This window comes from Hylaeus anthracinus, unplaced genomic scaffold (genome assembly GCF_026225885.1).
Source record: "Hylaeus anthracinus isolate JK02 unplaced genomic scaffold, UHH_iyHylAnth1.0_haploid 11978, whole genome shotgun sequence".
NCBI lineage: Eukaryota > Metazoa > Arthropoda > Insecta > Hymenoptera > Colletidae > Hylaeus > Hylaeus anthracinus.
This window is the reverse complement of record NW_026534326.1, coordinates 397-23,206: the sequence shown is the minus strand read 5'-3', so window position 1 is coordinate 23,206 and position 22,810 is coordinate 397. Positions and strand designations below refer to the sequence as shown.

At 40.9% G+C, this 22,810-nt stretch overlaps 2 protein-coding genes across 7 annotated transcripts; one reads left to right on the top strand and one right to left on the bottom strand.

Annotated features, from left to right (window-relative positions):
* Positions 1-698: 698 nt before the first annotated feature.
* Positions 699-10,826, bottom strand: LOC128896721 (innexin shaking-B). Of its 4 annotated transcripts, none has more exons than XM_054160144.1 (5): positions 10,007-10,826; positions 4,918-5,137; positions 2,458-2,680; positions 2,135-2,388; positions 699-837 (listed from the first exon to the last, which is right to left on the bottom strand). In XM_054160144.1, exons 1-4 carry the CDS (start codon positions 10,455-10,457, stop codon positions 2,140-2,142), a joined length of 1,143 nt encoding a protein of 380 aa, XP_054016119.1. In that variant the 5' UTR covers positions 10,458-10,826; the 3' UTR covers positions 699-837; positions 2,135-2,139. The 4 variants fall into 4 exon arrangements, with proteins under 4 accessions (XP_054016119.1, XP_054016120.1, XP_054016118.1 ...); XM_054160145.1 differs by having other exon boundaries at positions 2,458-2,747; positions 10,007-10,813; XM_054160143.1 differs by lacking the exon at positions 10,007-10,826 and adding an exon at positions 6,677-8,082 and having other exon boundaries at positions 2,458-2,747.
* A 4,456-nt stretch (positions 10,827-15,282) lies between these two features.
* Positions 15,283-21,060, top strand: LOC128896672 (alpha-aminoadipic semialdehyde synthase, mitochondrial). 3 transcript variants are annotated; one of them, XR_008462063.1, is made up of 11 exons: positions 15,283-15,478; positions 15,970-16,452; positions 16,613-16,838; positions 16,934-17,264; positions 17,436-17,799; positions 17,900-18,222; positions 18,358-18,607; positions 18,863-19,126; positions 19,247-19,628; positions 19,763-20,358; positions 20,563-21,060. XR_008462063.1 is itself a non-coding variant. In XM_054160029.1 (10 exons), the coding sequence occupies exons 1-10, from the start codon at positions 15,389-15,391 to the stop codon at positions 19,876-19,878; spliced, it is 2,829 nt and encodes a 942-aa protein (XP_054016004.1). In that variant the 5' UTR covers positions 15,283-15,388; the 3' UTR covers positions 19,879-21,060. The 3 variants fall into 3 exon arrangements, 1 of the variants encoding a protein (XP_054016004.1); XR_008462062.1 differs by having other exon boundaries at positions 19,763-20,484; XM_054160029.1 differs by having other exon boundaries at positions 19,763-21,060.
* The last annotated feature ends 1,750 nt before the right edge of the window (positions 21,061-22,810 follow it).

Sequence of the window (22,810 nt, the reverse complement as noted above, 5' to 3'; positions counted from 1 at the left end):
GCTCTCCTGTTCTTCCTAGCATCTTTTTGTGCTGCGTTTCTATTAAATACACAGAAAATTCAGCTGCATCCTAGTTGTCCACACGATAAACTATATTTATTAAATTTTCGTTTAAATAAAAATACATTTATTTCAATACTCTGGTAAAAGTTACACGCGAGTTTATTTACGTTGGCACAGTCTTTGTGAAAGAAAATACATCGTTCTACGCCGTGAGTGTCCTTACCAATGTAACACGCGAGACCCCTACGAGAAAACGATGACGTTTAAACGTTTAATGTTAACGCGATTCTATTCACGGCCATTTTCTCATCATTTCGATCCTACTCGTTGTAAGAAATCGTTAATACAGCGATTACAAAATGGTCCATTTAAACGCAACGCAGGCGCAAACCCTTTGAAATTATAAAAGAAACATCGTCCAAAGGCACGTGACGTCTAAAAGGCGTGGGGGTTATTTTCAGACACAATTCACTGCACTGTGAAATGTTTTTATTCTCGCTCGTTTCTTCTCTCTCGCCTGTTCTCTCTTCAAGTTTGTTTTTTTACACGAGTAACGATTAACATTCATAAACAAGAATCGACCAAACACCCTCGATAGAAATGGAAAACACACGGTTCCCATATTAAATAAAATCCATCAGTTCGTATTTCAACTACGCGACACTCGGACGTGCTGGAAAACGAAACCTGTCTAAGAGGCGTAGGGGTCTCTTGGACAGAATTCAGTGTACCGTGACACGATCTGTTATTGTTCCCTTATTGGTCCTTGGCCGTCCATCTTTGCCGTTCCTTGCGACCCTCCCTCGCTGAAGACATCCTCTTGTCCGAGGCAATCTGCAACAGTACAAAACTAAATAAACAAGGAATAGGTGTCGGACGTTTGCAAACGTTCAAAGTATTTTCGACGTCCCTAATAGCTCGAACGACACGCGTGGACCGTTTAGAATGCAACACCTTGTAGAATGGTTCCAAGAACCGCAAACGCAAACTGTCGTCTGCGTCAATAAATAGCGCATCGTATTCTTTCCTTTTACAACTGATATTCTGCACGCGTTGCTTTCAAGACGATGGTGTTATTTCAAACCGAAATTCAACAGAAGGATACCTCTCGGCCGCGGCTGTTAAACGGCTCAAAATAGGATAACGCATTAATGTCAAAAGCTTGTTGCCAGGAAATTTATGGCTGCAGAGCGGTCAGGTCGGTATTGAAAGTGCGTTATCGCTAACGTGTATCGGACGAGTGTCCATGTATGACGCGTATTCGGCAAGTTTGATGTAACATATAGTACCAAATATATACATAGTCAGATGGACGGAGAACGGTGAGGCTATAACGCGTTGATTGGCAGACTGCAAGGCTAAAACTTTGTCTGTAGGCAATCTGGAAAAGTATACAAGCTAACAATTAGACTGGTAACTTTAGACTCTAACAATCTATTCTGTCCGGATTCGTTTTTATTATCGCAGACCTTAAGATTAATTGTCCGAGTCCCATCGGTGAAAAGTACTCGTTTAGTCTGTCACCTATATGCAAGTGACGTGGTATTCGATGCTGGGTTTATTGGGACCGATCAAGCAAAACTAAAATTGCAGGAACTGCAACGGATGAGAAAGAGCTGTGAGGATAGGTGGACAGTCTCCTAAACAAGCCGTTTATTATATTTTTCGTTCTCTATATTAACGATACTAGAAACTATGTAAAGGACACTGTAGTTTTGCAAGTATTGTACATTACCGATGGAAGTGCTAATGTGTAGAAAAGCAGCGATTGTGGATCCATAGTTTTGTGTCCAGATTCACAATTCGTAATATTTGGCCATTGCTTTGTTCCCCTGACATTGTATCCCCTGATATAAACATTTAATTAAATACGTCTAGAGGAAGTAGCTTGCATTTTGTGGATAGAAAGGTAATCGTCAGAACGAAAAAAACTTTCATTTTACACCCGACGCAAGCAAAATTGAATTTGTAGCGCCACCGAAGATCGCCATCTTGATTGTCGGGTTGGGTGGGAAACCGATAGGTGGCGTATGCGTACAGGCCGCGACACATGTCCACGTTCGATATGCGTTATTTCTGTGGCTGTGTTACTAGCTCGAAAGATGCAAAAGGAGTCATACTCGGTACATACTCGGATCAGGCTTCCTGAAGTTCTCCCTTGATTCCAGGTACGCTATGATGGTGTCTGGACGCGAGCTTGCTGGCCAGTTCGTGCATCACGTCCCTGTATATCACCGTGTCCAAATTCTCTCCCAACATGTAAAGAAGAAACCAATCTCCCACTTTACTCCTCCTGACAATCGTCTCCACGGCTTCTCTTCTGACCAAACGAAACCGCAGCCTTAGAAGGTAGACTCTCGTTCGCGGCGAGAATATGATTACGATCTGTGTATTACAGCTGGAATAACTATCAGGGACAACGGCGACGGATAACATTTAAAACGAATAACTCACCCTGTATAAAACCGTTATAAAGCTGAGCACGCCGAGAAAGAGAAACCAGAACCAGAGAAATACGTATATCTTCTCGTTGACGACGTTTAAGGGCAGTATGCAAACGGCGTCGTGCCTTTCGACTTCACCGCTGACGCCGTACTTGTAGAAGGTGCACTTGGTCATCCGTGGAAACACGTATATCATTGGATCGACCCTGTCCTCCTGATCCGATTCCAGGAACCTGAGCACGTCGATACCAAACGTCAGAAAGGCACCGTCGAAGAAGCGGTTCATCAGAAACATTTGACCTGCGCACATCCAAGCTTCTTTTGTAATCTCGATTATTATTCGACAAACTATGTTTTTTTCGGCTGTCTAGAGTCTACGTCTACATCGTTAACCAGAATAAATGTAGAGACCGTAGGTTCTGTAGACTCGGTGACCTAGGGCACATTAGATAGATGTTTGAGTTATGCTCGTAATACTTTGCCGGTGGATGCGATTTTTACCATGTGTATTACGCATAGTTGTGTTGTTGTTGCACTACGCGAACGCTCTTATAGCGTAGGTTTCGTAACTTTGTTGGTCTAGGACATAGTAATAGGTATTTCAGTTGGGTTCATGATCCGTTTCTTGTGTACGCGAATATTGTATGCATTACTGCATACACTTAATATTTTTAGAGTGCGTGTTATGTTTGTGTCCCATGTCCCATTGAATATATCCCACACGCACGCACGCACGCACACACGGCATATCACATAAAATGTAAAAGGCGTAAAGGAGTCACGAGGCCTCACTAACATTATCCGTGACTAGGTGTTTTCGCATCAGGTAGCTTTCTTTCCTAGAAATTGTTGGAACGATTCCCTTGTTCGTTGTTCGACATTGACGGGCCGTTTACTCCTCATCCTCGAGTTTATTCGAATAAAATTTTATTGGAATAGGTGTTTCAATAAGAATTGATTCGAATAACGGGCAACTCTACTCGTGAGATCGACGGAAACATTCTGGAACAATGTGGACGTTGAAGAAAACCGATGGATGGCGCATAGATTGGCTCTTCAGACGCGTTAGTTGGCCAGTTGTATAGTTGCCAAATTTTGTTGTGAATCATTCATTCACTGCTCGCATATTCCTCGATCTCCCTTTACGCAAACTTTACACTCCGCGGTGAGCTCGATATTTCGGTTATTACAAGTTCTACCGAGTACGAGTACATCGATCTTTGAGACTTTTGGCATTGTTCGTACCGGGACTCGTAAATAATGACCTGGTCAATTGATTAGCTAGTTTGCAAGGTGCGTCACTTCCCCTTCCTATAGTTACAAAGTTACGATTGCAAGTATAACAGAAGAAATGGGAACAGAATTAATATTCCCAGAATAACGTGGAACAACGAATGTCAGTATGACCATCAGCATCAGGCATGAGATACGAATTCGTCAAAAGTAACAAAACAAATAGCACACGAAGATAAATATATATGAACGCGGCAGGATCTGAGGAAATACCAACGGAAACGACAAACGGGAAAACTTGACGGAGGAATGGAAACATACAATGTCGCAACGGTCTGTTGTTTGTAAAGAATCGGAAGGAACTGTTTGAAATTGGAGCCATTGAAAATAACAAGTGCACATGGCGAAAACAGTCGCATTGTCCGAAAAGTACACGCACACGTACACGTATCGATACATGTATTTCTGGCTTCTAATCGAAGGTGAACGAGTGCTATTTTAAAAGTTGCGAAGAAAGCAAGAGTCACGGTGTATTCCATCAAAGAGATGTCCGAGACTTTAGAGATCAAAGAGGATGATCCGTTTCTTGGAACGGCTTCTTATGGAAACAGAAATCGCTGCTTTTTTTCTGCACGTGCTTCGAAAGGTATTTCAAGATCGCCAAAACGAATCGTCTCGATGAAGAAACTAGGACGTAAAGGAAACGGAATAGCTCCCTACGTTTTATTCCTAACAGAAGAGGATTGCTATTTGTTGTCATAAAATGTAAATCGATGTTATAGTGGGATACCTCGAGCCAACCTTCAATAAAGTTCTTCCAGATGTAACCAAACGATCTCCCATGTTGTTTTCTTTGATACCATCGGTAGAGTTATCTCCTTCTTTTTTACGAGAAACACGTTGTAGATCATTTGGTTCACTTGGAGAAACTTGTGATAATATTCTTCGAGGTGGCACGTGTGGCAAATCTATTTACGTAGAATTTCAAGCGGTTTCGATGGACGAATAAACATCTTTGTGAATAACGAACAGCTAAAAAAAAAAAAATATCTATTTTTCATTTCTTATCTCATATACTCGTGACACTGTGCGAGTGGGTGAAGGACTATAGGTTACTTAAAATAATCTGTACAGCGATAAAATTAGGGGAAGTAAAGTAAGGGTAGCGTGAAGTGAGAGTGAGAGAGAGAGAAAGAGAGAGAGAGGGGTGACGGGAAAAAAATAACGTGCCACTCACCGACCACATTCACCAGGGCGAGAACTTCGCAGAGGTAGTACCTGTAAGCCCACCAATTGTGATAGCGAAGATTTTCCCACAGATAGTCGAGCAGCATCTTTTTCTTCTGCTTCTTCTCCACCTCGGAGCAGAGGCCTATGTCGAGGTCCATCATCAACGCGTGGATCTTTCCACCCTCCCAACCTTTCCACAACCAACGGGGCGTGTAGAAGAGGATCGCCTGAAAACAAACCATAAAACTGATCGGTAACAATTTAATCAAGGAACGAGGAGATCCTGTAGAATCGAATTGATTGAAATCAGTGCTAGTAGAGCTTCTCCCAGGGCAACGATAACAAGCGAAACAAGGACACAAAGGCTAGGAATGAATCCTTCATGTAGTTGGTCAAGAAATTAATCCTAAACTGCATAATAACGCTACCCCTCACCAGACCTCGTACTTTGATTCCACAGCCATCGACATGGCGAATACTTACTTTGCTCCACTTTGTATTATTATGTAATTTAAAAAATTACTATTATTATCATTATTTCTTGGGTGTAACTGTTTAACAATTATTGCCCCATTTGTATATAGATATTTCAGCTTGACTAGGCATAATAAACGCATGTTACCGGTGGTAATCCCGAGGACGTGAGTTGGAATCTTTCGCGTCCATGTTTGTTTTTCATGGAAAATTCCGAAAAAATAAACAATTTAAAGAATTACTAAACTTGCAAATTAGTTTACTTGGAAACATACTAAACGATAACTGTTATTTCAGAGTATTATTACATCGGTGAGGATTCGTTTGGAAGCGATAAAATGGTAGTAAAGGGGGGTAGTATTGTTTCAAGTCAAGGATTGATTAATTGCTGGTGATTTAGAAGCGATTCATTTGGGTAACGAGTTTACGTTGGCCAGGAGAAATGCTAAATGTATCATCGTGGATTTCCGTTGGTGGGGCCGTTAAAGATTGCGATCACGCGGTCTTAAAATCATTAAGAGTCGAATTTCGGGCATGTTTCGCACGTGTAAGCGGAAATAACGAAACGGGGATCACAGTGAATTATTAGGATGATACACTCCAAGTGGATTTAAAGCGGTTAAACTACGATAACACAGACAAAAATAACGTGCATTAATTAACGTGAACTGTGATGTATGGAGTGTGCGTGTTTAGGAACGTGGATGTTTTAGTAAAGCCAGAAAAGAATTTTGTTCCAATGTGTTTAGAATGAATAATTTTAGGACCACTCTTTTGGACCACCTTTTACCTTGGAGAATGATCTTTTTCGAATATGATTCGAATATGTAATCGAATCAGTTCGAAAGTGATTTGGTATGTTAATGGTAGGGCGAAGCCAGTCGAAGGCATCTGGCACAACCTTGGCTTATGAGTATGGTTATAATCTAGTCACAATTGATCGATAACCAGGAAACGATGAGCGCAGTATAAATATCTGGCTTGTTCGAAACATGTGTACCTCTTACGCGCCTATAAGCGCTTCTTGAAATTCCAAAATTTCATCCAGAGACATTTTTTTCGATTTTCTCGATAAATAGCACGATGACCTCGAGATTAATCATCGGCGATATTATGAAAAAACTATTTAAAGCTTATGAAAAAATTACAAGGTCGTTTCGAAACCCAAACACTTGGCAACTACTCGATCCAGCATTTGTCCTGCTCGAAATTTACTTTCACATTTAAGCTCACCTTCCGAATGAATGAATAATAATTTACTAATTTACTAGGCCAAACTGCAGATATCGTACTTGCAGGAGCAAGAAGAAGATGACCCACTGATAATACTTGTGCTGTTTGACTAGAGGGTGAGCCGCATGGCCGTGCATGCCAACGCCCTTGCTGTTGGAGACACCAGGATAGGGTACAGCCTGTCCAAGGCTCTTGTTGAATGCGTGCACCATGCTGTAGGTGGTGTGGAGCCAGCAAAAGGTCTCGAGGACGATCTTGTCGACGGATCCGGAGGCCTCGCAGTGTATAGGCGAGCCAGAGATGCTCTTACACGCCAAGGTCACGCAACCTCCCAGGAGGAGAGCCACCGTGGCGCGATAATGGAGTCGAAAGACTACCGTGTCCTCGGAGATTCTCTGTACCTTGAAGAGGGACCGCAGGGAGCCGAAAATGTCGATCATCTTCACCATCAGAGGCATCTTAGGATGCTTGGGGCAGTCAGTTGTCGACCTTTCCACTTGCAGAAGACAATCGTCTTCGTCTTGGCCGAGGAAATCCGTTTTTGCGGCTGGTTAGCGTCTGGTGTCTCTACGAAAGCTCATCGCCGTTCGATCGAGTCCCTGGCGAACATTTACCTCGAACAATGAACCACACCGAGATCGCGATCATCCTCGTCCCCGTCCCCGTCCCCGTCCCCGTCCCCGTCCTCGTTCTCGTTCTCGTTCCTCTTGAATTATTTCGTTTATTTGGGAATGTTTAGGACCTGGTGTCCCTAGCAGACCTCCATCAACGTCATCCTTCCTTTGGATCCTCTTCCAGGCTTGTGTTAGAACGTTGACTTTGAAGGATGAACCACGCGGAGAGTCATCTTTCCTTGAATCCTCCAGCAGAATTGTTTGTCCATCAGTGTTTGGCCTTTTTCTTTAGTTGCAGGAGAAGCTTCGTTGCGAGAGAAGGTTGCGTTCGTCACTGTATACCGCCTGGTTCCTTCTCCTCATCACTTCTGCTCAATTCTCCGTCAGAATACTCCACGTAAACTAAACTTTGCGGATGCGTCGACAGCACCAGGCTCCCCATGTACATTTTCCTTGGGTTCTGTTCTCGCTTCACCAGGGAGAGATGACGTTCATTTTCCTTGATCGGCTAGTTGTTTATTCCATCCAGATGATTCTTACTTGGACTCGGGACACCATTGTTAACATTTTTTTCTGCGATTATGCTCCGTTTATAAATCTACACTAATCCACACTAATCTATACTACGCTTGTACTAACGAAATTGTACGATAGTTATTTTTCGTTATTTCTATATTTCTATGTTTCTACATTTCCGTTTCCATGGCGTACAGCAGCGATTTAGCGATGGAAAATTGCACTGTTTATTTCGGAGCGAAAGAAACGAGAACGAGAGGACGGATCGAGTAACGGACACACGTGGAGCACGGAAGCAAGCCGTCAGAAGACTGACCGAACTTGAAAGGTATCACTTGGCCTCGATGCTAAACACATAAATTGTACGATCTTCTAAGTATCATTCTCTCGAATGGCTTTGCGAGTCGAGGATTCGCTTAGACAGCTCAAAATGTCGCACGAGGCCCAAAAAGTGAAATTTTAGACCCGTATGGGTCTTTGCATCTTTGCATCTTTGCTACTAGACATGCCCCAAAGCCTTTACACGCAGTATTAAATTCGAGAATTCGCTTAGTCAGTTGAACATTTTTCCATACAAGTGAAGAAACACAACAAGTAGCCAAATAGGAATACCAGAGGTAGGTTGTGGAATGGCCCAGTGGAAAAGGCGGTTGGCTACGACTCCAAAGGTCCTCGAGTTCGAATCTCCCCCCTATGGATCTCCAAAGAATTTCGATAGCCTGGAGAGCTATTTTCCGCTATTTACTCAAAGTAAAACTACTAAATGACTCGGCCAATAGCATTTTTTTCGACAAATTTCCCACTCGAAACTTCTCCTCGCATAAATACATGTGTATATGTATAACGCGCGCAACAAGGGAATGGCACCCAAGTTTGGATTCGCCATGGATCGTGACCTGAAAATGGTTGACGGTAATTTATATCGGTGACGTCGTTGCTGAAAAAGAAAATGAGAAATGCATGCGACGTTATGATGTCACGTTGTAATAATATATAGTGATTATCAGGAATTGGCCGGTGGCCAGGGGCACTTGTTGTCGCGAAACGCCTAAAAGAAAAACAGGGAAAAATGAAACATATTCGGGTCATTGTCGTGGCTCTATAGTTAGATATCAGAGGGATTAAATTACGATGAATTATGAAGCAATTGGAGGATTTGTTTTGTTAATTAGAGAGGGAACTCCCATTCGTAATAAATCGAAATAACGATGAATCTGAAGATTTAATTAGGGTTGCTACAGAGAGAAAGGACAACGGAGTGGACTCGAGGAGTTTTAACGAGTGGTCAGAAAAAATTCTGCTAGGCGAATTTTGATGCCATAAAGTATGCAGTTTGATCAATTCGAGATCATACACCCATTTACATCCCGATACTTTTCAAGCCCTTTCAGATACCTCTGTGAAAAGACATCAGCAGCCTCCAGCAGTTGCAAATTGCGCCATAAAAATGATTGAATTAATAATAAATAAATAAATAAATCAAGACGAAACTCGTTTATCTCTCGATTCATTCGTCAGAGGGAAGTTGTCGAAATGCAAAGGGGATCGATACCGAACAGAAAACACTAATTCCATCCAACGACACGTCTACTCGAAGAGATCAGTCGAAAGGTGAGGGTAGAGGAACGTCTTTGACCGAGCGTCAAGGCGACGAGCACGACAGCGACCCTCGGCGACCAAGTAACAGCTACGGGTTTAACGAGTTAATATGCTTAGGGTTTCCTTCTTGGCAATGAACTAGATATAAGCTTCTGTAAGTAGTGAGTAAATTCGTCGCTGGTAGCCGCAACCAGTTCGTTTGTTATCCGGCTTTCCTCGTTGTCAAACCCATCTATCGATGCATTTTCTATACGCTCACTTCAAAATTTCATTCACGAATGAAAAATATCGATTTAACTGCTATGATTGCGCAGACTGGCAACTGGCAACAGGGTACTCTTTTGGTCTGTTTCTCGCGTCGGCTCGTTTTCTATCGAGTAGTTTTCTTTCATTTTTCGTCCTGACTCTTACCTTTGCCCTGCCATTCGTCGATATAGTAAATGCTATAGTAAATGCGACATGTTTAAATGCTACAAATAATTGTTTGATGAATTCGTAATGTAACGAGAGGTTCTATTTATGTTTCAGATATTGTATTATTGTACGCAGTGGATTTGTACAACTCGAGTACATTACTACAAGACGGTACAACACTAGGAAAAGTATTAGAAAAGAGTGAAAAATGAAAAGTAAAGAGAGGACTGTTCTCTGGTGAATTACCTGAAGAAACAGCATGAAGCAGACCCACTGATAGTACCTGTACTCCTTCCTCTCGCTCTCTGGATGGGACTTTGAGTTGTCGACGCCAGGGAAGGGCACCTCGAAACCCTCGCGCTTCTTGTAAGCGGCGGTGATCGTGTAGGTGCTGTGGATCCAGCAGTAAGTGTTCAACACGTCCTCTGGCAGATCCTTGCTGTGAATGCAATCGATAGGATTCCCCACGTACTGTCGCGTGGTGACGATCAACGAGAACGCGATCAGCAGGATGACAGTCATGCTGTAGTGCAGCCTGAAGACTGCTGTGTCGATGTGAACGTGAGAAATCTTGATCAGGCTCTTCAAGCCTCGAAATATGTCCAGCATTTTGGATCAGAGTGAGATCGAATCGAGCGGGGGCAGGGTATCTCTGGATCACGACGATACCAATGGATCGTACGTCGATCCTTTCCATCCACGTTCTTCACATTTTTCCTATTATTTCCTCTCACCTATCGATCTTTATCTCCTTTATCCAACACGTTCAATGCCAGATATTTTCGAAAATCACTTCTGGGATTCAATTTTATTTGCAGACTATTGGAGTGGGCATAATCAAAGGTATATATATATCGTGGTATCTATTCTTCTACCTTTAGAAACATTCATAAATTTCATTTCAATTCATTTCCTTTGGCGCTTAACTTTCAGATTATATATTTAATTTAATATTTCTTTACTGTGATCTGATAAATTTAAAATTTAAAATTTTATTTAACGCGTTGGCCGCCAGACTAGAAGTAGCGAAACTTTCTATCAAGTTGAAATTTCGTCTCGAGACTGTCGAAGGTTAGACAATCTCACGTCGTGTTTTATTTCGAAGTTTATTTTATTCGCTAATCCTATCCGAATGTATTTTCAGTGTGGTCTCACATTTGGAATTAATCATTTTTAGTTGTTTAGCGAAAAGCACTTATGAATGGTTGGGGGACCTCCTGACCTTTTGGGGCCCTTGAAACCTCTGAGGCTCGATGCTCGCGTCTGGCAGGATCAACAAACGAAAATTTTGACGCGTACCCTTGCAGAGATCCAACACGATGATCCACGTGGGATCCTCTGAAGTGCTCCTAGGATCCTGGTATGCCCTCGCTAGTCCTGTTGCACGCATTCTTCCTCGTTCAGAGCATCGTAAATTCCCACCCACTCGAGTCTAAAGTATCAGGAAATGCGACGATCTTGAAAATATTCAGGACCGATCCAACCTCGCTCATGTTTCTCAGGTGTTGTTTGAAATTTCCAATAAATTTCAAAGTTTCTTGGCTCCCTGTTCGAGAGTACTCCTCGAATGTGTTTGATTGTTCCAGGAAGCTTCCGTTGGTCGTCGATCTTGCTTGTTTAGGAAGGAACGACTGCTCAGAAACACTTCCAAGTACTCACTTTGTGAAACCGTAGTTGCATTTCACAATCGCGCCACTGTTTTAAAAGCCACTGCGTCGAACTTGTGTCACAAATCTGTCATTTTAAAGGTGGAACGGTGACTCGAGACTGTATTATATTCCAGCGCTATGTTTTCGAGCTGTTCCTCCAGCATTCTATCCTCTGTTTCAGGATAATCACACCGTTCAATGACGAAAGGACCAATAATCCCCTGTTAATTCCCCGAATTATAATGTATATTTTAAACTTGAAATATCAATGATATACATATTAATACTTTGACGACTATGACAACGACCATATGATATAAATTCCCATTACTATTTCCAAACAATCGAATGTTCTTTCCAACATACAAATGAATCGTTTCATCAGAAATCAATTTGATAAATGTTTCTCGAAAGTATAAACAGAGCAACTCGAATCCTCGTACGGTTTCCTACGTACGTCTACAAAAGTGTCACCAATTGTCCTCCAACTGGACGAGTGATCCCCGAAAGGATTTCGGTAGAGGGAAAAGCTATCAACACCGATAAATACGAGGGGTTTTGTCAGCGAGGAAGACGCCCACGGATTTTTTCCGAGAGAAGACATAACATCGATGGGTTTGCTTCCACGAATGCACCGGTTCCAGCCATACGGTCGGCCGATAATAACGCGAGCGGCTCCTATTTGTAACACAAAGCGCGATTATCTAAAAATAGAGGAACGCGCGAGCCCCCAATTTCGACGAGACAGCTGACACTTTCCGGTTCGTCGGTATCTCTTGGGGAAACGCGAGAAACATTCGCGTTGGACGACCAAGAAACACGGCGAGGAAGCTTGACCCATCCCAGGAAGAGTCGGCTGTTTATTAAGAGGAGTTTCTTGTTGGCTCGAAAGATAACCGATGTTTGCTATATTTTTCTCTCTCCAAGTACTCAACGTAAAGAGCGTCAATTTATCAGGTTTTTTTCGTTGGCTTATGCAGAGTATAAATGAATGTTTGTTATTGAAATGCAAAGAAACTGTCTGTGTGTTATTTACAAGTTGTTTGTCTCTTAATAACGAACATTTTCGATCGAAACTTTTGTCCCTTGTAAATCTTACGGAGAGCTGATTTTGTTTATAAAAAATTATTTCTCATTGCCCCAGTCAATTTTCCAAATGTTTTTTCTATCATCTCGAGACAGAGTGTTGGCGAAGGCTTAGATTATTGGCACTGATTATTTGTGTATAAAAGGTCCGAGAAGTGGCAGAAGCCAGGAACGAAACACGAAACTGAATGAAACCGAAACTAAGCTTTGGTTTGTTTCTTATTTGTCTTTTTTCGCGGCGTGTTACTTGTTTAAAACTAATCGAACCGTCTGGATAACTTCTCCACATAGTGGCGCATTTCATCTCCCCAGATTATTACAACGTCAAACTAACCATGTAATTTACCAGCGTTTTTAAAATAATATTTGGAATCTCGTACGTGTAAACACACAAATAGAATTTACGAATCTTGCCCGAAGAAACCATAAAACTACTTGTAGATAATAATATCGTCTCTTTATTTTGAAAGTTTTGAAGATTTTCGAACATTTTTATGAAGAATGTGAAAAGTGAAAGTGAAAAGAATACAAGAGAGGAATAAATAAGTAAGGTAATTATTTTTAAGTTAATATTGGAATTAGGCGCGAGGCATAGAAAAAGTGGAACGTTTGGTGAGTTAGTATGCGAAATCAGCGCTCTAAATATTCCCTGCATCAGTCAACGAACTCGTACTCTGTGTGTGTGTGTGTGTGTGTTTGTGTTTGTGTGATGCACGTTAATAAATCCACCTTGTTGGAGGCTGGCAGGATCTTGAACATTCATTTCAAACAGATTACATTTGAATAATTCAATATTCGAAGAATAACTTAATAGTTTTAGAATTTCATCAATAATTAATTAAATATGCTGATTTTTAATTGGAAAACGAGTCTCGAGCAGTTTCCTCGGGTTACTATCTAGGCCCTATTTTCATCCCAGAACACTGACTTCACTTTCCACGAACAGATCGCCAAGATTTGTACATTTTGGCGCACAATGTAGGCGAAAATACACGTGCAGCATCTGGAGCCTCTGAAGACACTTGAGGATAGTCAAAGCGGTTCAGAGGTTTTCTAAAATTAATAGAGAAAGTGTGCTGTGTGTCGTAGCAGGTACCTTCTATGGGAAGTTGAGGAAGAGTGGTAGCTGAAATGGTCCAAGAAGTTTGGAATAATTCAAACACTCGTGGACCAACTGTTTGTCCCCCACAAGCCCCTAAACAAACTTTGTTTCAGCTCCGATACGAGTATCAATTCTTGATAATTCTAAGCAACCTCCAAGCCTCTTAAACGATCAACAACTAATCTTCCAGTATCTCTCCCTACGTAAAGTTTAACGAGAAAGGCAACCTGAATATATCGTAAGGAGTTTGCAGGCCAGGGTTACGTGCTCACACGCGGACACGATCGTCGAGTTTATACGGCAAGAAGAAGCACGCGCAACGCCCTCAGCTTCCACACGCCACGAAGAAGCTAGAAACCGGCGGCGCCGACTCGAGGCGTACGGACACGGCTCGACTGCTCGTGTTTGCTAGCCAGGGCATAGCACCTCCCGTAGGAGCCGAGCGAGGAGTCAACCCGCTCCAGGAATAGAAACACCAAACCCGAAATGTTGGAGCGTACCAAGCGCAACATTAAAACGCACCGCGAGACCACTGTCTTGTCTTTTCCATCGATTCATCGTGGAGAATTGACCAAATTTCGTTTGGAACCAGAGGGATCGAGCACTGGGAGATTTATTAGATCGTCGACGCTTCAGGGACTTTTTCAGGATTACCATGTAAGAGCAGAAGGGAGAGGGTTACGTGGGCAATTGAGATTAAAGAAAAATTATTGATATTTCCGTCTGACGCGATTATGAGATTCGTCAGGGATGTATAATTGTAAATAGAGTTATTTTACGTGGGAATAGGAAGTAAGGATGTAAGATAAAATATGTAGAAAGAGGGAGAATCGTAGGAGGTATGTTAAAAGGAAGGAAGTTTGCTTGGTTCTTGAGGAGAGAGAAAATAAAGAAAAAAATGCGCAAGACAAATATCGAGATGGATAATCAAGATCCAAGGAAGAGTTTGATGTAGCGAATGTTTGTCCAAGGAAAGTATACAGGCTACTTGATCCAATATTAGAAAAATATTAGCTACAAAGTATCGTTAGGTTATAGTCTGTATTACTCGGGAAGCAAGGAAACCTTGTAAAAGATACAAGAATCTCCACAAGTAATAAAGTTTATAAGTAAATTTTCAAGGGATTAGAATATTTAACTGTAAACATGTTTACAGTTTTTATTCTTGAAACTAAGTATTGGACTGCGAATAGACTGTAAATATTTGGAAGGGCCAGCTAATTTTTAAATGAATTTCCACGAAATGAAATGTAATGAAATATAAACTTATAAAATGTAAGTTTACTTGATTTCTAAGTAAATTTTCAAGAGTTGAGAATATCTAAATGTACATGTAAAAACATCTAGTTGTTAATTTTTAAACTAAACGTCGGCGTCGAATGAATATTGAATATGACGATTATAAATAAAAGACCATATATAACCATAATATTTTTCCGACTAAAACTGAAATATTAGAATATTAAATCGGTTAATTATCGGTCGTTGAGCATCGAAAGATGGCTCGTACAAGTTGTTCCAGATTTCAAGGCAGCCATGGGGCAGCCAAAATGTAAATTGAATCTTGACTCCAGCTCTGATCATGTTGACACGAAAGTGCTGAGTTTATCGGCGATGAAGTAATATATACTGATTTCTGCACTGACCTCCCCGACCTGGTGTACTATCAAAAGAGTAACACAGCAACTTTCATCCAATATACAAGTAAACGTGTCGCGTAGGCGTCCATGAACGGTTCACGGTGATTTACTTGTTGCGAATTTATATAAACTAGTGAATACAGATCATACTATGTGGGTTTTCCGATTACTCAAATGTGAATTTAATACACCCCCTTTATCAACGATACGCACTGTTCCGTCCACGATTCGTTTCATAAGTGTAAGATATCCATATATATATATATATATATATATAGTAAATAGTTTGATGACAAATATCGAAAGTGCACGTGACTGAACGATAATGATAAATAATGGGAGGAGATTTCTTTTATTTTTTTTCGATGCAAGATTTTTGTAGTCGAGTTCTTGTTAATAGTTGGCGGCATGAAATTCGCTGAGTGGTCGCTTTGTAAATCAATATTTAGAAATGTATTTGATAGCGTTTGTTTCTCTTCCGTAAACAGTACAATATAATAATAATAATAATAATAATAATAATAATAATAATATATCATATTATGGTAATATACATATTTTAATTCAAGTATCAAGAAAATAGAGAAAAATAAGGCATTTGTTATTCCAAGTGCCGAGACAAGCTTCGCATAATTATTAGAAATTTGTTTTTTTGATAAAATCCCGAGACTCTATCGAGTCCGTAAATCAGAAATGAATGTTTGTAATTTTACATGAGAGTCTATGTTGCAGACGTTGAAGGGGAAGATAATCGCCATCAGGAGGGAGGATCAATCGGTATGGGAAAGAAGGGCACCCCTGGCGCCAGCGAACGTTCGTCGACTGATTAGAGCAGGCGTGAAGGTCCTCATACAGCCCAGCAACAGAAGAGCCTATCCTGCCCAATCCTACCAAGCTGCTGGTGCACTGTTGCAAGAAGACATCAGTTCTGCCTCGGTCATCTTCGGAGTGAAGCAGGTTCCTGTGGATCAACTGTTATCCAACAAAACCTACTGCTTCTTTTCTCACACAATCAAGGCCCAGGAGGGCAATATGCCACTTTTAGATGCCATTCTCGAGAAGAATATACGTTTGTTGGACTACGAAAAATTAACCGATCTTAATGGACAGAGGGTTGTCGCTTTTGGAAAGTATGCTGGCGTTGCTGGCATGGTGAATATATTGCATGGGCTGGGCTTGAGGCTGTTGGCTTTGGGACATCACACTCCGTTCATGGTGAGACGATGGTCAGGTCGAAGCAGTCCAAGTAGTCTTATTTCATTTACACTTACTTTTTTTATATTTCGTTCGATTTCATTAAGTTTTATTCGATTTCATTTCATTCCACTTGATTTCCATTTCATGAATATCAATGCCGTGTATCGGTGTTTGTTAGCACATTGGGCCAGCGCACAATTACAGGGACTCGGCCATGGCACGACAAGCCATAAGAGACGCGGGCTACGAGATAGCCTTGGGTGCCATGCCTAAATCCATCGGACCCTTGACTTTTGTCTTCACTGGCAGTGGGAACGTCAGTCAAGGGGGCCAAGAACTCTTCCAGGAACTCCCCCATGAATACGTACCTCCAGAAATGCTGAAGAAAGTGGCTGAGCACGGTGGTAAGTTGCCGCAAAATCCACACAAAAATCAAACATACACTTTTCCATTCCATTTCCATTGATAATTATTTAGAATATATATATATATATTTCAGACACAACAAAGATATACGGTTGCGAGGTAAGAAGAAGGCACCACTTGGAGAGGAAAGAAGAAGGGGGTGGGTTCGATCCAGAAGAGTACGACAAGCATCCTGAGAAATATATTTCCACTTTTAGCAAAAAGATTGCACCGTATGCATCTGTGATAATAAATGGTATATACTGGGCGGTCGACTCGCCGAAATTGTTAACGCTACCCGATGCGAAATACCTGCTGAGGCCTGCTCATACTCCATGGTTACCAATCAGTGTCGGAGCACCTGCTTTACCCCACAGGATGTTGGCCATTTGCGACATTTCCGCGGATCCTGGGGGCAGTATCGAGTACGATCAACTTTTCTCGATCTTATACATATGTACACACAAATTGCAACACTATCTTACAGATGAAATTCTGCAATTGCATTTCATGTTATACAATTATAACACGCTATACAATATATAATAGCATAAATATAACGAATAGAATGTTTTTTGTCTTTCAAACATTCTCAGATTCATGAACGAGTGCACAACGATCGACACTCCATTTTGTTTGTACGATGCCGATCGTAACAAGGACACAAAGTCGTTCAAAGGGCCTGGTGTGCTAGTGTGTTCCATCGACAACATGCCAACTCAACTTCCAAAGGAATCGACCGACTTTTTCGGGAATCTCCTGTACCCCTATGTGCTCGACATTATCCAGTCGGACGCGAAGACGCCCTTGGAGGAGCATCATTTTAGCCCAGCTGTGCACAGTGCCATTATTGCATCGAATGGACGATTGACTGCTAACTTTGAATACATTCAGGAGTTGAGGCTTCTGAACAAGCGCAGCAAACACAAGGCAGACAACGTGGAAGCGCAGAATAAAACAGTAAGTTCAAGTACTTTTTATTTATTTATGGTAAATATTAATTAGTAATTGGTGTAAGGTCTGTAAGATGAAAATGTAAAATGTTAATCTGTACAAACAGGTGGTTGTCTTGGGCGCAGGGTACGTGTCCGCCCCATTGGTGGAATATTTACACAGAGCCAGCAACATACGGTTGATCGTTGCGTCGCAATTGAAAGAAGAAGCTGACATGCTAGCATCAAAATTTCCTGGAGTGGAAGCAATTTTTTTGAACGTGCTGGAACGACCTGACACTCTAAAGGACACGATCGATTCGGCTGACGTAGTGGTCTCGTTGCTGCCTTACAATCTGCATCACGTTGTGGCGAAGGCTTGCATCAGCACCAAGACTCATCTGGTAACTGCTAGCTATTTGAACGAGGACGTCAAGGCCTTGCACGACGAGTGAGTATTGACATTTTTTTAAAATCACAACTCCTCGTTACGTAAAAATAAATTCTTTGAAAACAATTTCTCTGTTACGTGTACTGTTTGGAAGATTCGGAGCTCGGTGGAATTATTTAATTTTGATCACGTCAGGGCTGTAGCAGCAGAGGTGACCATACTGAACGAGATTGGATTGGATCCTGGAATCGATCATTTATTGGCCCTCGAGTGTTTCGACAGTGTGAAACAAGCTGGAGGTAAAATAGAGTCGTTTGTTTCCTGGTGTGGTGGCTTGCCTGCCCCAGAGTGTTCTTCCAATCCTTTACGATACAAATTCAGTTGGTCCCCTCGTGGAGTGTTGCTGAATACCTTGGCATCTGCGAGATACTACGACGAGCAACAGGTGAGCTACAATTACAAATAATTTAATTCTTTTTCCAATTCCAAATAGCGATAACTCTGCCACCATGAATATTAACCGTGGTCATTAATCGAACGTATGTCAAAGACGGATTTCGTTCGTTCTATTTGCTAAACGATATCGATAAGGATCCATCTAGAGAAAATACTAGTAACAAAAATTGTCTCGTATCTGTTACTACATATAATACGATAATTGAATAATTCACTCGTAATCAGTTCTGTTTCCATTCGAAAGGTAGTCGATGTTCCTGCAGGCGGAAACCTAATGACGCAAGTCCAGGACTTGGACTTTCTCCCTGGGTTCGCTCTGGAGGGCTATCCGAATCGAGACAGTACAATTTACAAGGATTTTTATGGAATTAACTCTGCCAACACAGTATTACGTGGTACACTGAGATTCAAGGGGTTCTGCAACACCATAAGATCGCTGCAGTATCTGGGACTGATCGATCCCAATCCTCACCCTAGCTTGCATCCAAACGGGCCCGATATCACATGGGTAAGCTCGTTGAAATTCACCTCGAGACTGCCAAAATAAACGTCGACAAGCCTCGACTCGTTGATTATCTGAAATTTAAATAAATACATGTAAATGAAATTCATTCTTGATCCGTTCCAGAGGATGCTGGTATGCAACTTACTCGGCCTAGCAAATGGTAACATCTTCTACGGGAACCTGAAGAGGAAGCTGGCGGAGATGTTGAACTCGGACGAAGCCGTGCAAGCGATCGAGGACTTGGGCCTTCTGAAGGAGGACCTGGTGATGAAGATGAACACCCCCCTCGACACTCTTACTTATTACCTCTCGAAGAAGCTCTGTTACGAGGAGAGCGAGAGAGATCTTGTGATTCTGAGACACGATATTGGCATCCTTTGGCCTGATAACAGGAGGGAGAAGAGGGGGATCAATTTGGTCCTGTATGGAGACGTCAAGGGACATTCTGCCATGGCTCGTACTGTTGGCTATCCAGCCGCCATTGCTGTGAAAATGATTCTCGATGGTATTCGACTTTATTTTATGTATAGTGTATATATATCTAGTTTACCACGTTTTTGTGTTTTTATATTAATTTAGTATGCATGTATTATCAATGACCGCTTGCAACGGTCCTGAGTCGATTCTTGTTCGTTCCAGGTGAGATTCAACAAAGAGGAGTGGTCCTTCCCTTCACAGCAGACATTTATCGACCACTGCTCAATCGCTTGAAAGCTGAGGGCATCGAATTTTTCGAAACGTCAAAGTGGCTGTAACTTATTTCTACTACCAATTCATTTTACGATATACGAATATACTTTGATAAGGAACGAATATTTTAGCGAATATTTTACGTAGACTGTTGACGAATATTGTTGATAAGTTTAGAGTCAGCGATCAACTTATTTATGTTTATTATGATACAGTAATAGTACAATTATACTATAGTATAATTTCAGTATACATTATACATATAGTGGTAGCGCTAAGAAATATTGTTACCGAATTTATAGAATATGAATTTGTAAAAATCGCCATGGTGTTCATCCCTTCTCGAATTAGAATGAATTTGATTAAATTATCAGATGCAATCAATAGTTGCATTTTTCTTTTTCACACACGGCCTATAGTGTATAGCGAGCCGCGTGACGTCGCTGGCCCGAGCTGAATAGAGAGTGAGAGCAGTACAGGCGACACAATCTCATCGAACCTCGTTACATTAGGTTGTGTCGGTGACGTACGTAACATACATGACGGTAAGCTTTAATTTATTCATAAACAGTCTGCGATTGTAGTCCTATCTGACATAATTAATATTTCGTACGGAGAAGAGGAAGACGAGCGAATCTACGAACGTTGTCAGATGTGGCACGTAAAACGAGGTTGTTGCTATTTAGACTGCTATCGTTGGTTTCTTTACGAGAGAAGAGAGGTAATCTAATATCATTTCAATTTTGCAGGGAGAAGAGAAGAGAAACATAAGTGATCGAAGGCGTTAGCGGAGGTTATCGGATTGGAAAATGTCAATCGAGGTTATTCCTTTTTGGAGTGATTTCTTTATTTTGAAGACGACTGCAATTGTAGTGTAGTGTCGGTGAGATACAGTGTGCGAATCAGGCTGTGAAACGTATGATACATTGGTTAACAAATGAAATTAAGACAAGTTTCTCTATGCGATTGGTGTAACTATGTATGTTTCGTCGCCTAGGTATGAGTTAATCTTTTGCATTCAAGGCCTTTTCTTTTTTTTTCTCTTTTGTAGTATGTATCAATAACTGTAGAATGCTTTCTTAGCTTTGTACAATGTAAATGCAAAGCCATGTATTAGCTTGGAAGTTGTACGATTGCAATTAATTTAACATTTAATAATCAAGTTTCCTTTACCTGTCAAAGAATTATACGATTCATAATTGGAATTACATTGAAATAAAAAAAATAAAATTAAACCTTGTAAACATTATCTACCTTAAGATTTGCTGCATCAAGGTACAAAGTCACGTGTCACTTTTGGAGTAACTACATCGGGGTTAAGTTAGGACTGTCAGTCATCTCTCGAGTGCAAAAGGTTAACAACCAGGGGGTTAGGGACGTTAGTTGCAGATATATTTATTTTTTTATCTTTAAGACGACACGTTATACACCCTTTGATAGAAGCATGTATTAGCACTTTGCAGTGTACAATGTGATATTTATTGATGAAAGGTTCACTCTAATGTAACGGAATACGTATTGTAACCTAACCTATGAGCGTATAGCGAATGAAATTGTCCTATTTCTTGTCATTTCTCCAACTTCTATTTAAATAAATGAACACGTGAGCTGCGTGGAAGGTAACATAACACATAACTAAACGAAAGCTTTCTCTCAAAGGGAAATTTTATTGTTATTAATCCTTTGCACTCTGCGTATAAGAAAGGCACTACATTTAACAGTATATAACTTTGTATACTATTTAATGTTATAGTATACTATATTTATAAGTAGTATAGAGTATATATATATATATAAGTAAAGTTATAGCGTATAACTTTGTAAACGTGTGTTTTTTGGTAGTTGCAATGATTATATGTGATTATTACTTCTTTTAAAGCTTACGAGGGCATAAGTAACATATATATGGAGTAACCTTATACTTGGTAGTAAATCCTAAATGTAATTCATATTCTCTCCTGTTAATACATCAAGTGGCAAGGATTCAATCGATATCTTAGTTTGGAATATTGTATATAAATGAATAATTAAGTAAACAGTTACTTGGTTTTAATTGAAATATCAAGTATCCAGTAATAATAATGGAATTACTCTCAATGTTAAACAAGCAGCCTTGATTGCGGTTGCAGACATTGATTTTAATTTAAAGATGGCATCATGCACACACGAATACAAACTGAAACTGAAATCATGTTGATCAAACAGGCTTAATACTTGTTCTTTCTTCTTGTGCCACTGGATCGACTCGAAATCAATATTGTTCCGTTTAATCAATCAATCAACCATTTTTCTTTCTCTCTATTTAAATTCGATCTTTCCAGATAGATAAGGTATACGTATAAGGTGCTTCAACAATACATAACGACACTGTTAACACAAATAACAATATGTCAATAGTACATCATTGTCAGGCACATTTGATCATTAAACAGAGACCGAAGCCATTTATAGGAAATCCTTTACTTGATATTCTTTTCACAGAACAACTATTCATAGTTAAGGAATGGTTGGCCCGCTTTCTCTCGCAATTTCCATTTCCATAAGCACACGTTTATCCAAGGGAACACGGTCGAATTAATTAATTAATTAACATAACCTGTAATATCTGTCACGTACAACGTGACTCTATCCCCAGTGGATATCCGAGTGCAAAGGGTTAACGGAATCATAGTCGCGGTATCGTACGTCGTCAATATTAACTAATAAATAATAGTAATTATTACTTTCCGCTGTCGGAACCGAATGCAACACAACAGTAGCAATAGATTTCGCATTCCTCGCCGCTAGAGGGACATCAGCGTCAAGTCAGCGACTTTCTCGCAAGCGCTCGAGCAGTCCTTCTCTCGTATATATACAACTTCTAAATCCCTTCCCTCGGGGTCGCAGTCGAGTTGCGCCGCGTTGCCTCGGCACGGGCCGGTCTTCCACCACCACATAGACTAGACTCAACTCTACTCTACGCGGAAGGAAGACCGGTGCGCGCGCACCGACTCGACT

Bases quoted from the DNA above. Each gene is read 5' to 3' on its own strand.
- LOC128896721 (XM_054160143.1), bottom strand. From the start codon at position 7,075: ATGCCTCTGATGGTGAAGATGATCGACATTTTCGGCTCCCTGCGGTCC. The intron at 5,138-6,676 runs GTACGATATCTG...GTTTGTTTTCAG, and splicing joins TCTTCTTCTTGCTCCTGCAA to GCGATCCTCTTCTACACGCC. The intron at 2,389-2,457 runs GTGAGTTATTCG...TGTAATACACAG, and splicing joins TTATAACGGTTTTATACAGG to ATCGTAATCATATTCTCGCC.
- LOC128896672 (XM_054160029.1), top strand. From the start codon at position 15,389: ATGTGGGTTTTCCGATTACTCAAATGTGAATTTAATACACCCCCTTTA. The intron at 17,265-17,435 runs GTACGATCAACT...AAACATTCTCAG, and splicing joins GATCCTGGGGGCAGTATCGA to ATTCATGAACGAGTGCACAA. The intron at 19,629-19,762 runs GTATTCGACTTT...TGTTCGTTCCAG, and splicing joins TGTGAAAATGATTCTCGATG to GTGAGATTCAACAAAGAGGA.